Raw genomic sequence first — 15,519 nt, forward strand, 5'->3', positions numbered from 1 at the left:
ATGGCAAATCAGCTATGGGCTTCTGAATCTTATGTCTTGCAGAAAGCTGAAAAAGGAAGAAGCTCCAAAAATAGACTGAAACTCATCTAAGAGCTAATGGTGATGGAGAGAGTGATAAGCATTTAAATTAGATGACTCCCGTATGCACATTTTTATGCTCTCAGAGGAAAATATTCCATCATGTTATCACAGATACTTGCAAAAAAAGTTACTGTACACTAAAGCAAGACAAGTCAAGCAAAATCCTTTAATTGTAAATATTTGTGTAACATTATATATGATTTAATTGCACCAACGTAAAATACAAAAAAAAAAAAAAGTCTGATCTGATAGTAAGTGCTACAATACAAAGCTAGAGCTAGACTAGAGAGACATTTTGTCCAAAGGAAAATTTAAAAATAATGTTTTTTTTCCTCTCTTTTTTTTTTACTAATTTTAGAACTATTTTACCTAGAGTATATGGTAAGGATGTTTATAAACTTAAAAAAAAAAGAAAGAAAAATCATATGAAACAATGTGCGTGCTGAAAACTGAAATGTCAACCTGAAGAAATGTCCAAGTGAAACAGAGTGGTTTTTTACATAAATCACACGAAGAGTCTGTACGCTTCAGTAAACAAAATTTGTGATAGGTAGGTATGAAAGAAACACACCATGAGAGAAACAATGGCCGGTTTTATTGCTACACGCTATTTACCACTAGCACAGTCAAATGCTTCCGATTACAGGAAGAAGAAACAGAGCAGCTAACAGATGTAGGTAGCAGCAGAATGTTAACATTAATGGGATGTTTATTTGCAAATGTCTGCATTTAAATTTAGTACAGCAATAGTAATGGCAATATTTAACTTTGAACACTGAGGTAACAACATGTAAACGTGTCTTGCCCACAGGACAAGCTCATGGCTCATGCCCAGGCCCTGGCAGCGGGGAGGAGGGCTGGGAGTTCTCCCTGCAGCAGCAAGAACTAGAAAGCTCTGGGGCAACCAGGAGCGTCAGCTAAAGGGCTCCACAGCGAGACACACCGGAGATGGGGAGAAACATTAGGGGAAACCGGGGAAAACAAGTGGTTCCTGGGGGTAATGTATGTACCAGTCATCCCCAGGAAGATGTACCTATCAAGGTTCATACCCTGTGCTGCAGCAGAAGTCCATTTTCATCTCTTAGTGGGACTATGTTTCATTAACAAAGGAATCGAGACTAAAACGGTAACATTCATCTCTATGTTCTTGCCCTGACATGGTTATTCATTAGGAGTTCTTCCTAATGACTGTTCAGTTCCTTCCTTCTAGGGAGCCACTCCTAATTCTCTTCTATTCAGGTTGGATAATGAGTCACTGACTTCAGTATTAATCTTTATTAACCCTTCCCTTACAGAACCCAACACTTGGTAATGGCATGAGATATTTTGTACCTCAGTCCTGAAGAGAGCAGCTCCGTAGTGCCTTTTCCTCTACTGTGCCTTCTTGATCAGAAAACCCTTGCAGATCTTTTTTAGTGTTGTTTTCTTAAAAATACGCTGTCTTCATGCCTTTGTTTAACTGCTCTTTAAATCTTTACTAGCCTACCTGTTTACCACTGTAATTTTGCTTGCCATAAATTATGTCTCTTTTCTGTCTGGCCAGTTTTCAGACACTGGAAAACAGCAATCTGTTCTTGAAACAGAAAATGTTTCACTTTCTGTTTTACCTCCCTTTTTCCTTTTCTCTGTAAAAGGGAGGGTAGTGTTTGTTCACGGACAGGTGAGCACTGCAGCATTCACTTAGACTCTGCCTCCCCAGCTCCACTCGAAGCATAAGACTTTTAACAGGCTGGTTTCCATTTTCAAGTCCTTTTGACAATAAAAATCCAAACTAAACAGGGAGGTATTTTATTTATATGTGATCTGTCATGTGTAAAAATACTGAAGTTAAATATCCTGTGAGATTATTAATGATTCATGTATTGATTTCTTATTGAATCAACTATTGTTCACTTATTAAGACAAACTTGAGAATAGCCTGTCCTGAACAAACAGTGCGGGACAGACTAATGAGAAAGGCACACAGCTTCAGTGCGTACTTTGAAGCAGGAAGATACGAGCTAGTGTTTTTCTAAGTTAAGACTCTAAATAGCTGATCACACGGGTACATCAGCTATCTATTGGCTGTTCACGATCAAACTTTGATGTGCTTTTTTTTTTAGTTCAAAGTATTGGTTGTGCATGGGAACTTCTGACCATGTGCTTTTTACACACTACAGCTATGAAATTCTTGTTCTTTTCACCAAGTTTTGTGCATCTTTGGATACACAGAATTACAAAGCCATTCCTCCTTTATCCTAGTTCCTTGTATTTTCAGTACTGGGCTGCTGTCATGTTTTGTTCTGGCACACTAATACCCACCAAGTAGCCTCAAATTGGTGCTCCACTGCTTGAGAAGGAATCAACCTACTTCCTAAGAAACAGCTGTTCCCAAGTGGGAATATTTACTTTATGTACCAATCTAACCTGACTGACATCTCATTAACAAACCATTTTCATCCTGATTAACAAAATATTAACGTGAATATACAGCATGTGCTTCTTGACATTTTCTTGACACCTGCATAGCAGGGAACCACTAAGATGCTCTGTCAGTATTTCAAACGGTCTGCAACTTCCCCAGCACAAATCTTCAGCTTTAAAAAAATAACATCACCCAGGTGAAACTGAAGAAATAAAACCCAACGGCTGCTACTTCTGAAGATATTTTTTCCCGCTTTGCTGGTGCCTTTATTTACATTCACTTGTTAGGTAAAAATACAACTTCCCTGTGGATGGCAGGCCTAGATGTGCAGGTACCTCTTACCTTGTGAGACTCTATTAAAACTCACACTCAAAAGCAGTTGAAAGTTTTACTGGCACTACTACTATGTGGTTGTAAGTGAGGCGAGGGTGATTTGTTACTTCAAAATAACTGCTATTCCCGCACTTTCTGTTGCAAGGGGAAACCAAGAGTCCATGTGGTAACAAACTGGGAGCTCGAACACGGAGCCCTGCGCCGGCGCCCACCGGGTCCCAGGCCTCGCTCGGCGCCGCGAGCGGCGCTCCCGCCATGGCGGCCGCGGCGGCCCCTCCCGCCCCGCGGGCCCGCGCTCCGCCCCCGCGGCGACAGCGGCGAGCGGGGCCGGGCCGGGCAGCGGCGCCCCCCGGCGAGCGGCCCCGCGCCAGCCCCCCGGCCGGTCCGCCCCCCGCGCGCCGCGCATGCCCGCGTTATGCAAGAGCCGCGCCGGGCCGGCCGCGCCGCCCCGGAGCCACAGCCGCGGGGCAGCGCAGCGCAGCGCAGCGCGGGGGGCGCCAGGCCGGGCCGCACCGGGACGGCGGCGCTCGGGGCGCGTCGCGCTCCCGCCGGCGCCCGCCCCGCGCGCTGAGTGGCAGCGGCGCCCGCCGCCAAGTCCCGCCTGTTCCGCCCGCCGTGCTGCAGGCGGCGGCGGCGGCGGGCTGGCTTCCTGCGCGCCGTGCCGCTCCCCCGCCCGCCGGCAGTCGGAGCCGCAGCGGCAGCAGCCCGGACCCGCGAGCCATGGCTCCGTGAGCGCAGCACATGGCGGCCGCCGCAGCCATGAGCCCCCCACTAATCCACACGACTCCCCCCTGAGCAGCCACCGACCGCCGCCCGCGCTCCCGCCCGGCCCCGCCGCCCGCCCGCCGCCACCGCGCCGCCCGCCCGGCCCCGCCGCCCGCCGCCGCCGCCGCCCAGGGGCCCCCGCTCGCCTGCCGCCGCCGCCGCCGCCCGGCCCCGCCATGGGAGTGCAGGGCTTCCAGGACTACATCGAGAAGCACTGCCCCAGTGCCGTGGTGCCCGTGGAGCTGCAGAAGCTGGCCCGCGGCAGCCTCGTGGGCGGGGGCCGCCAGCGGCCCCCGCAGACCCCGCTGCGCCTCCTCATCGACGCCGACAACTGCCTGCACCGGCTCTACGGCGGCTTCTACACGGACTGGGTGAGCGGCGGGCAGTGGAACCACATGCTGGGCTACCTGGCGGCGCTGGCCAAGGCCTGCTTCAACGGCAACATCGAGCTCTTCGTCTTCTTCAACGGCGCCCTGGAGAAGGCGCGGCTGCACGAGTGGGTGAAGCGCCAGGGCAACGAGCGCCAGACGGCGCAGCAGATCGTCAGCCACGTCCAGAACAAGGGCACGCCGCCGCCCAAGGTCTGGTTCCTGCCGCCCGTGTGCATGGCGCACTGCATCCGCCTGGCCCTCATCCGCTTCCACATCAAGGTGAGCGAGAGCCCCGCGGCCCCGCAGCGCCCCCCGCGCCCCGCCGCCCCCGCGCCCGCGCCGCTAAGATGGCAGCGGCCGCGCCGGGCCCTGCCGCCAGCCCGGCCCGCGCCGCCCCGGCGCCGCAAAATGTCGGCGCGCGGCCCCGCCGCGGGCGGCCCGGCCCCGCCGTCCGTGGCCTCAATCCCCCCGGGGATTTTCTATAAATACCCGCCCGCCGGGGAGGGGAAGCAGGGCGATCGGTGGCGGCGGCCCCGGGGCGCCGAGGCCGCCCGGCTCCCTCCCTCCCTCTCTCCTCCCCCGCGCGGGGCCCGGCCGGCCCCCGCCGAGCCTCGGCCTCCATGTTCTGTCGGGCCGCGCCGCCGCCTGCTGCTCCCACTCAAAATGTCCCTGCCCGCCCGGGGGGGCCGCTCCGCCCCGGCCCGGCCCGGCCCGCTGGGGCCGCCGCGGGGGGAAACGCAAGGAAAAGGGAGGGGGAAAAAAAGCAGGAGCCCAACTAGTTACCGCGCACCCGGAGCGGCAACAAGTGCCGAGCGGAGGCGAAACCCTCCGCGCCCCGCTGCCATCCCGGGCTGCGGGCGGGATTCTGCTGGATGTTGCCCAAATGCTCTAATGGACTTCCCACCGAGTGTAAAATAACTCCCTTCTTATTCGGGGCTTATGAACGCTTCCATTTTGCGGGATGGGGAAAACCAGCCTAAACTGTGCCCAACTTGCTGCTTCAAGCCCGTATTTTAAGGGAAAGTGCCCGCTTCGCACTCGCGCAGCCGGCAGCCGAGATGGCCGGGGTCCGCGCAGCCTGCGCTCCGACATGGAGGGCAGGATTTCAAAGGTTGCGGGATATGAACGCGGTACGTTTCTCTGAACGCTGCCCGTGATTTATGGTCGTTTCTGCAAAACAGGGAAATGATATGTATCGTTTAACGTGAAGCAAAAAATCATCACCCCCCCAAACAAAAAGGGGAAAAAAAAGCCTTGTGGATGAAATTGCAATTTTAAAAACTGTTTTCTTGCCCTGCCGTTAGGGAGGGAGGAGGCGGAGGGAGCCCAGCCCGTGCTCACAGGCTTTGCTGCCAGTTACTTCTGTACAGAAAACACCCCGCGTCCCCCAGAGCTGCTCATGGATCGGCAGCTTGGTGTTACCTGGCTTTGGTACCACTCGTTTGGCAGGTTATAAAAATATTGGCCCGGGTGCAGCCGTAGGGTAAAGATCACTTTCTTGAAAGAGTTCTTCCGAAAGGTGACTTTGGGCTAAGTTTCTCCAAGTCCTGCCAAAGGGGAGCAGCGCTCCTGGCTCACCCCGGCAGCCCTGGCGGCGCGGCGAGGCTGAGCCCGCTCTGCTTAGTGTCGGGCCTGGGATCAAGTCCTGGTGTGTCGTAGGGGTGGCCGTAGCCGGGGCGAAGTCCCCCCCACCTCGCTGCTGGTGGAAGCGCGGCCCGGACGGCCTGGCCTGCTGCGGTGCCACCACGGCGCTGGTGCCGCTGCCGCCTGCGCTGCCCAACGCCTCGCATCGAGACGAGAGGCCGGGCTGTGCCGCTGGGGTAAGCGCCCGGAACCTGCGCCTGGCCTGAGCGTGAAGTGAAGGAAGTGCTCGTTTTTGCAGCACTAAAACTCCATGCTTTGTGCTTGATGGTTGGTCGGGTTAAGAGCTTATTGCCACGTCTGCTGTATCAATCCCTTTCTGATCAGAATACTTGCAAAATAATGCCTGTTTTTTTGAGTGTGAATATGGGTAAGAATGTGAATGAATGATAACTAAAACTTTGTGCATCATCTGATTTGAACTTTGCTGTATCTAAGATTTTAAGAAATTAACTTATTCCTCGAAGAAAATGTATTAAAGTCCGTGCAGTGAAGGCATTAACCTTGGGGTAGTTGTGGATACGCTATAAATATTTTGTAATTTGCTGTTGAGACTTAAAAATCTTTAGGGAAAGCAATGTGTGGAATTAAGTAAACTTTTTTTTAAATTGTCTTTATTTTTTTTATTTGTTAAAATAATAAAATAATTGTTTATTACACTGTTAAAATGCATCATATCCAAGATGAAATCAGTTGTTTTGATGTTGATGGGAATTTGATATCTGTAATAGTTCTGTGGCATGTTCAACTAGCTGTTAGTTTTCTACATACATTCTGTTTCAGTGTGCTTGGTTTCTGTTTAAGCACATTTCATCTCAATAAAGTTGCCACATCTGAAACAACTCTGCCACCTGTAGCCCTTTGGTTACTTCCAGGCTTAGCTGCAGCATTAGTTCCCTTGCAGTTTCTTGGTAGGAGGCCTTAATCTGAAGAAAAGCTTTAGCAAAGGGTACATCATACTGAGTCTCTCAGCTATTGCTAAAAATAAAAATCAGATTGGGTGGAGGGGGGATTTGGAGGGTGGATATTTGTTTTGTTGTAGGTTAGCACTTAGCAAGTGCGAGTTACTACAAATGTTTATTGCTGTTAAGTACATTGTATGCTTGAACCGCCACGGAGGAGGAGATGTCTTGCACAGCTTCTTGGAAGTGGTCAACTCTCTTGGAAATGGGAAAGAATATCATGAATTCTCAATCGATGGCTGGTTTATAAAGCTGTTGAGAAACTGTCTGAATAGCTCTGTGTGAGTCAATTCATTTTGGGGTTAGGCAGAACATTCCATGGCTATGGTGGGAACATACACAATCCACTTTAGTGGTACTGTTGAACTTAACGTCATGTACATCTTATGTTTTCCTCTCATCTCATATAATTTATTCTCTTTATAAATCTGCTTTAGAATGCTTGCCTTTCTCCTCTGTTCTCTAAACTGTACTCCAGTTTTATCCATGTTCTCCCCCATGATCACTTTCTAGCAACCCTCCTTATGGGTGAAGAGCTAACTCAGCTTGTATGTGTGATTTTCATTTGCATGTATGTGATTTTATTTTTTTTTTTTCATATGCATAAGCCAGTTGCAAAATTCTGGTATTTTCTCCCTCTGCTTTGAGAAGTTGGGTTTGAGAATAGGGATTAGCTTTAGGTATGAAACTAATTTTCATATTTTCAGGAAACCTCTGAGTCAAAGGCTCCTGTGCAGAGTTAGGAACTGGCTACCAATTTAATCTATTTTGGTAATTAGAGGGGAGAAAAGGATGATGTATTCCATCCAGAACAATTATAAATCACTTGCAGATGGTTTCAGCAGGATATAAAAATAACAGGTTCCTCTGAGTAATAGTAAATATCCTCCAGGTTTTTAGCTTAATTGTGACCTGATATTTTTCTGTTTAGAGAGAAAGGGAGTAATTCTTGAAAGAAATATTCTTTTTATGCAAGCTGTGTTTGCTAAAATGTAATTCATTTAAGCAGTGAGCATTTTAGCATCTTTAATACTTTGGCAAGACCTTGTTTTATTCTCCCTATCTAAATGTGTGTCCCCGTATCTAAATCCAGTATTGTTAATGGTTACAGGTGATGTAAACGGGAAAATGATCCTCAACTAATGGCTTTTTTTCCCGTTCTCTGATCTGTGCATGGAGTTATGTCTCTGATCTGTGCACTTCCTCCCTATATAGTTGCATCTTCAATTTCAGATCTTTCTGTAAGACTTAAATTACTTAAATTGCTCTCATCGTATTTGGGTTTTGACTGTGTTGCAGGCCCAGGGTAGCCCTTTTCCATGTGGCTGTTCAGTTACTTGAGCACAGATTCCAGTATTACATAAACACGCTGCAGCTTCCCACTCGCCACGTGCTGTGTCAGATAGCTCAGTAAAATGAGGCAGGGAGGGGACTGGTGGCTGTCGAGGCACAGGAAATAGTTTATAGGAGAGCAGAACGGGTCCCAGGCTTAGTTTCCTCTTGTATTGCCTGCACACCTGTGTAACACAACTCTGCAAAGAGTTCATACTGTTTTTACAGATATTTCTTTTTGTGGTTGTGCATGTAAAGACATTTTTAGGTATATGGATATAATTTAAATCTATCTACTATTTATTAAAAGAAAAACCTGGTGACTATCCTAATTTAAAATGTATAAAGATTTGTTAGCAGTAGCATCCTAATGCTAAAAATAAAGACAGAGTTTAGTAAGTTTTTTACTGAGCCTATGAACAACTCTGCGAATGCGACACTGACTGCTCAGGAGTTTGCTTTGAAGGGAGCATCTCATGAAGCTACGTGGGAGAAGGCGAGATTTACACAGCTCCCTGAAGCCCGCAGCTCACCGTGAAATGCATGTAGTGTGAGGCGTGAATAGAAGAAGGAAGGGTCAGTTAAATTTACAATGGACAAAAGAAAGTTTTTGCTAAAAGATAGGCTAGTGGTGCAATGTTTTACTGGACTCCAGGGCTATGGGGTTCTGGTTGCTCGAGCTCGGCAAGGCTTTGGCTGTAGAGGAAGTAGCTTCACCAGCAGTAACACTATAGCTATTCATAAGCACTCCAGAGACTGAATCTAATGGCTTTTTACTTGCCTTTTTATACTGGGATAGCTCGCTATAGATTGATTGTTTTTAAAATTGAAAGGTTACTGCGTACAGTGCATACCAAAGCAAGACTGCTGTGTCTTTTTTTTTTTTTTTTGAATTAAAATCACACATCAAAAGCACTCTTTTAGTTTGTTGGGACTTGCACGCGAACAGTAGTTGCTAGAGTTCTTGCTAGCATGTAGAAATGTGGGACTGTCAGTGCTAAGCTGTCATCTTGGGTTTGTGTGGTGCCTTTCTGCTTTTTTGTTTCATAGTAATATGCTTCATGGTAAGAGGATTGCTTTTATTTCCAATGTTCAGAATTGGCCTCCCTGCAGGACATGTCTGTTCTAGTCATCTGACTGTCACAGCCTAAGTTATGCACTTTGCTAGGAGTGTGAGTTGAGAGGTGGATTTTGGGGCTTTAAACTCGAAGTAGTTTGGCCCATCACAGGCAGCTATGTGTAAATAAATAGACTTTGAAAGTGGAAAGAGGAAAACAATTAGTTTTCTCACTGCAAGTAGAAGTTTCAAAGGGTGAGGAAGTTACCTGTGTTCATCTAGAGATACATTTGTTACTTTAAAACACGGTGCAAATCTTTAAAAGTGGCTGTACCATGAGGGAGGAGGGCAGGGGCATGTTTGCCTTTAAGGGGACATCTTTGCTTGCTAAACTGTTTTAAGTATCCACTGCTGGAATTATCCCATGAGTTGACTTAGACGTTGGTATAGTAATATGTTTAAAGTGTGCATGTTTCTGTAAATAAACAGTTACTTCAGTGTGCATATGCTACTTCAGCGTGCAAGCTTCCAGAACTTAGTGTTTTGTTTTGGAGTGATACTTAGGTGCTGTGTCCTTATAGATTATGTCACAGTGTTGCTGGATTTTAAAAATTACATTAAATGCTTTGCATTTCCAATAAATATTCATAATTTCAAAAATGTCAGATGTATAATAATAAGTATACGATAAGTCAATACTGTGATTTCATACTGTGGCTAATTACTATGTCTTCCACTATAGGTTGCACAGAGCATTGAGGATCATCATCAAGAAGTAATTGCATTCTGCAGAGAAAAAGGGTTCCATGGTTTGGTTGCATATGATTCCGATTATGCATTGTGCAACATCCCTTACTATTTCAGTGCCCATGCCCTAAAACTGAGCCGTAATGGGAAAAGTCTAACGACAAGCCAATACCTAATGCATGAAGTTGCCAAGCAACTGGACCTGAATCCAAATCGCTTTCCTATTTTTGCTGCTCTTTTAGGTAAGTGAAGTAATGAAAGAACTTGATATTATTAGTCACACTTATAACTTCAGTTTCTTTTAACACTGTTTTAAGCTGTGTGTGCCTGATTAAGTGAAAGCATCTAAGCCAAGCTATCCCTTCGTTTTCTCTCTTCTGTTCTTCTTGAGGTGGGCCAGGCACTGTTGATAAGGCCAGACAGATACTGAATTTGTTGAGATCTGAGAGTGATGCAGACTGTGGCACTCTAGAAACAAGAGCAGGAAGTAAAAGTTCTGCAAAGCTGTTGCATAGAGAACATCCTCAGTGTGGGGAGAAAAAAAGACACAACTGTGGTTCTTCTAGTTTCAGACTTTACATAGCATTTGAGGTCTAATTTAATAGGACTCTTTTCAGACTAGGAGGTCCTATTTTATGTTCTAACCAAAGACACAGATTTCTGGATTGCAGGAGCTTGTTCATCCCAAGAAGGGAAACCAGTCTGACAGCACATCAGCTGCACTGGAACTATATTCTGCTATAGCTGAGAGAAACTGCACTGAAACTGTGGTAACCAGAATTTTATCATTCCATTACTTTTATTTGTATAGTTTCTTACAGCTCTTGCTTCTAATGGTAAATGGTGTGTTATCTTAAAAATGAATTTTCCAGACTGGTGGTAAAGCCGCCTCTGATGTGCTCTCAGATGGAAGAAAGATTTAATGACTAATGAAATAGTCTCCAATTAATAAGATTTATTTGGAATAGTATTCTAACTTCAGGTGAGTAATCAGAGAGTAATCATAGTTTTGATCGTATCAAAAATCAGTTTATTTTCTCATGTTTCTCACAGATTTTGTGTATTAGTGTAGGTGAATGATGTAGCATGGAAATAAAACAATTTAATTCTTAATGTATAAAAGTTTCTCATCAATGCAGATGCCTCACATATTAATAAGGAAAGAATCCATGTGTCTTAGAGTAGAAAGCATCAAATTGATTTTTTTTTTTTTAATGTACGATTTTTTCATGTCAAGAATAGTTGCCTGCTCATATGGTTTCGTGGAAGAATGGCAGGCCGTTGGCTAAGCACCAGTTTAAAACAAAAGATCTGGGTAAATTGCATGACAGAGGCTACTATTGCTAGGCTTTGTTTTGGATTTCTATAAATAAGTTGTTGAATGCCAGTTCAGTGAGTAAGGATTACTGTTTGAAGAGCAGTTTCACAGTTACAAGACATGCATTACAGAATTAAAGTACATGCAAATGTAGTATCACACAAATGTGTTGCAGAGTTTCAGCTTGCTAGCTGAGCCATTGCTAGCTTGGTTAAATTAAATGCTATGTGAAAAATGGTAAACTTTTGGAAGGTTTTGAAGTTTTATGCAAAAAGCTTTGGATGTTTTCTTGCTTGATATTTTATATGGTGAATTTTTTTGGTTTGCTCTGAGGAGAAGGAAACTGATGCTACTAAGGCTTATCTCAATTGATTAGTGAGGAGAAGCTTTTCTTATATATATGTGTGTGTATATATATATATATATATATATATATTTTCCCCAAATTGATACAAACCTTAAATAGCTGAGCTACAAGTTTAGTTGGTTTGTGTATGTGTGGTTTTGTTCTGAGCCTCTTTTGTCTGTGTATTAAGTAAGCAGAAGAGAAAAGATTTTTTGGAAGGTGTGCTTAGAGATTCTTCGAATTTCTTACTGTGCTGGGTGTTTTTTTTTTTTTTTTTTTTTTTAGTGTGTTTTATGAGACCTAGGTATTTGGTGATATAAGCAGTGATTGTATAATTTCACAGCAAACAGGTATTGTTTGGCTTAAAGTACTAGCAATGTTTTTTGACTCCTGCATCCTGATGAACATAGCAACTTAGTTTAAATAAATACTAAATTTATACAGACATGTAATTGTGTGCTGTGGCGTGTTTTTAAAGCAGGGTAGCTAATCAGATCTCAATATGCCTTTTGATATCTGAGGATTTGTGTGACTTCACAGGTCATTCTGACTTTACCCGGTGGTCTCTGTGGGTTTCTCTGAATCTCATAAGTAGAATGAAGAAAATCACAACAGGAAAGTGCAACCAGGAACTTGCCTGCAAGGGCAAATGTATGAATCTGTTACATTGTTCTGGGTGCATCAGTGTTAATCCCCATGCTAGCCCTTTGCTTTAGAATAAATGAATATATCCTGAAATGATTGCAGTTAAGATGCTGGTGTGATGTTTACAATTAGAGGAGGACAAAACTATCATAACAGCTGTATAATTATTCTGCTTTGGGTCCGCAAATCAGTTTTCACATGTAGGGAGAACTTGAACTACTTTGTTTTCAGAAACCTTGTAATTAATTTCAAGGAGGAATTTTGCTGAAAGGAGAAGCTTGAAGGGGAACTGAGTCTAGCAGCTGAGAACTGAATGCATTGGAAGAGTTTTTTCCTTCAAGTGTTCAACGATAGGAAGAGCCTGTGGAATCACAACCAACTGGTCAACTCCCTCCCCCCCATTCTTAATGACAAATCTATGCAATTGAATTATTTCAGGAACACAGTCTTTCTATTTGAATATTCCAGGAAAAGATGTTTTTCTGACTATACCAACTAGACAAATTTAGAAAAATTACTGTATGAGAAGCTTATGTACACAGCGTGGTTTGTTTGCAGCACTCCCCTTCTTGCTACTTTCCACACAGAAGAGATTTTATAGTATTAGCTTCATAATATAGGGAATATTCTTGCCATAAGTAGTTGAAATGTGGCCAAGATAGTGTCCTGTGAGAGCAGGCACTTTAGTTCTGACTTAATTGTTACTCAGGTAAACAATCTGATTTGGGCTATTTTGTAGAGTTTGACTTGAATACTTGAAAATGTTTTTTAAAAAATCTTTGGTCGGAAAACCAAGCAGAGTGTTCTATATAGAGTTGTAATTCTGTGAACCCTTTAGGAAGGGCAGTGGTTTCAATTAGCTTCTAATTGCTTTTAAAAAAATCTAAAGCATACCCTGTAATAAGCCATTAAAATGGAAGAAATCAATATGTGTTGAAGTTGTTCAGCCAGGTCAAGGAATAGAGGTTGCTTATGTAACGTTGATCTCTTTCTCGCTGTTACAGTGCTCTATAATATATTTAGTTATGTAGTCACATTCTGTTCTTCAGTAGAATTTTAGAAGACTGTAAGGTAAATGTAAGTCCCACTTGTTATTTGGACTGCAGAGGACACTGCTATACTTGAACATATTAAATATTAAAATTTAATATATGCTGAAAATTGATTGAATTTCCAGACTGTCACATGCATGTATTCGGGAGGATAGAATTAACTGTAATGACAGATGGAGCCCAAACAAGATTGAGGTTCTGGTGGAAGGGAGAGAAGCTCTGACCATTTTAAAAGATAATCTCGGAATCTGCAGGAGTTATTGTCAGTTGCTCACAAAGCTCTCCAGCGCTCTGGCTTTAATTGATTTTTCCAGACCTGTGTTATAAAAGCTGTATAATCCTACCTTAGTTAAATTTTATTGACTAAGATTAGTAATAGCGTGGCTGTTACATACAAAATGCAGAATATCTTTTTGATGTGAGTTTAGGATTTAGCTCTTGGTGAATAGAGATTATAATGCCTCCCTGCTGGAGATCTCAGCAGCAGGGGAAGGGCTGTTTGAATCTAGAGAGCATCCAGTAGTCACCAGGCAGTGGATGACCGCCTTCATTTTTGACGTATTAAGGACCAATAACAGGAAATTAACCTATTTTAAAGGCGAAATATTAAAAAACTAACTGTTGTGCTTGTTTTAGCACTTTAATATTCTTTGTGAGTGGGTGAGAATGTCCAAAGTATAAAATGACCACAAAAAAAGCAGCTCCAACTGTATTGTCAACAGTAGAGCTATGTATTCCTTGCTAAATTGCCACACTTGAAAACCAAGTCCTGAAAGTATCCCTAGCTTTTGTATTAGAAGCACAATAACATGTTCTGTCTAGCTTCTTGTAAAGTCTGGATTCCAAGGTGCTGAGCTCTACCAGTTGATGATGAATTAGCTACTTACTTGATTTATTCAGATGTTTGAAAATTTCTTTGCTAATTTTTCTTTTTTTTTCTTGATTGTGATGTGCTTTGGAAAAAAAAAAAAGTAATTTAAGTAATCTTCCATTTGACACAAGTTACTTGGTAGATGCAACTACCATCTATAGTCATTGAAAAAACTAGCTGTTTTCCTAATTGCTCTGAAAGATGCCAGCCCAGCATCTAACACAGGCTCTTGTTGGACCTGGGAGGGCAGCAAATGGAACCTCAGGACCTGGGAGGCTGCAAGTGTCCGTGGGAGCTGCCGGCATTCCGAGGGCTGGATAAACCGGCCGCGCGGGTTGACCCGTAGTGTAGTGGAGCAGGTGCAGAGGCAGCCCTGCAGGCAAGGGGTAACGGCGTGTGCTGTGGTGCGGGAAGGCCTTCCCAGCTTGGCTCTGGGAGCAACAGCGCGCGCCCCTCCACTGCTGCACCTCAATTATTAAATCCTGTTGAGGGTGCCCAAACAGAAAGGCCGGATTGAGGTCAGAGTCCTGTGTTGTCCCTGCAGCTCTGTTGCTGCTTTCAACAAGCCAGGTTTCATCGAGCTGTGCTGCTCAAACAGAAGGAGCTTCCCTGCTGTTTCCCAGCTTTCCAGTGAGCCTTTTGTAGAGTTTCGAATAGATATTTACAGTTCGTTTTCTCTGCAGTCAGCTTATTTATCATGAATTGAGAACTAACTGCAACTTTGCTTTGCTTCGTGTAGAGTCAATATATACGTTTTAAGGCGTGGTTTTAAAATAAAGTTCTGCATTGTATTCTAGGTAATCATATTCTACCTGATGAAGATTTGGCTTCCTTTCATTGGAGTTTACTTGGTCCAGAACATCCACTAGCTTCACTTAAGGTACAAACTTAATATAATTACTAACAATTAAGCTAAAACTGATCGTAACAGCACAGTGTAATAGGCTAATACTTCTTACCTTTTGCTAGTGTGATACAGAGCAAGAGAGAGATTATTCAGAAAGGCTCGGGATAGCCTCCCCCTCGTGCGGACGGGATTCACAGCCGCTCAGCTGGCTCTTGGCCTGTCACCCCCTGATGTCCTTGTCTGCATGTTGATTGCAGAGGATACCTGGGGTGATTAGGCTAAACTTAGCTGTCGTGATCCTCCTAAGTGCCCTTCAGCTGCACAAGAAATATGCCAAACAGCTTCAGTGAGTGACTTTACTTGGAGAATATAGTCCTTTTTTTTTTTAAAGCAAATTTCTTTTTGTATGGTCATGTTCTTAGTCAAAAATAATTAGGTGGATTCCTTACTACTCTATTCCATTTCCTACTGATCTGAATTTGTGTGTAATTCTCAGTGATCTGATGTGTGTTTTCTGAGGGTGTAATTGCACTTAGTCGGTCTCTCTTCAATTTTTTTTTTTGATCTGTTGACCAATATTAATCAGATTTGAAAATGGTTTGGGATAGCACTTTTCCTGTGGCTGTTACAGGCTCTGTGAAAACTGTTGCACTGTTATCGGTGAAAAAGACCCAAATTAGCACCCGTACTGAGCAAAAAGGCAAATGGAACACGTAATTTGTTTCACTTCACAGCAGCTGGTTGGCC

At 44.3% G+C, this 15,519-nt stretch overlaps 1 protein-coding gene across 2 annotated transcripts in view; it reads left to right on the forward strand.

The window, feature by feature from the left end:
* The first annotated feature begins 3,738 nt into the window (after positions 1-3,738).
* Positions 3,739-15,519, forward strand: part of FAM120A (family with sequence similarity 120 member A) — a 49,533-nt gene continuing 37,752 nt past the window's right edge. For both annotated transcript variants that reach the window (XM_088522867.1, XM_088522868.1), the window contains exons 1-3: positions 3,739-4,233; positions 9,689-9,935; positions 14,723-14,805. In XM_088522867.1, the coding sequence (XP_088378993.1) occupies positions 3,760-4,233; positions 9,689-9,935; positions 14,723-14,805 (804 nt within the window). In that variant the 5' untranslated portion in view covers positions 3,739-3,759. The remainder of the gene's footprint in view (positions 4,234-9,688; positions 9,936-14,722; positions 14,806-15,519) is intronic.

This window comes from Tinamus guttatus, unplaced genomic scaffold, assembly GCF_059628265.1.
Source record: "Tinamus guttatus ecotype Peru unplaced genomic scaffold, ASM5962826v1 Tinamus_guttatus_pri_ptg000169l, whole genome shotgun sequence".
NCBI classification, from domain to species: domain Eukaryota; kingdom Metazoa; phylum Chordata; class Aves; order Tinamiformes; family Tinamidae; genus Tinamus; species Tinamus guttatus.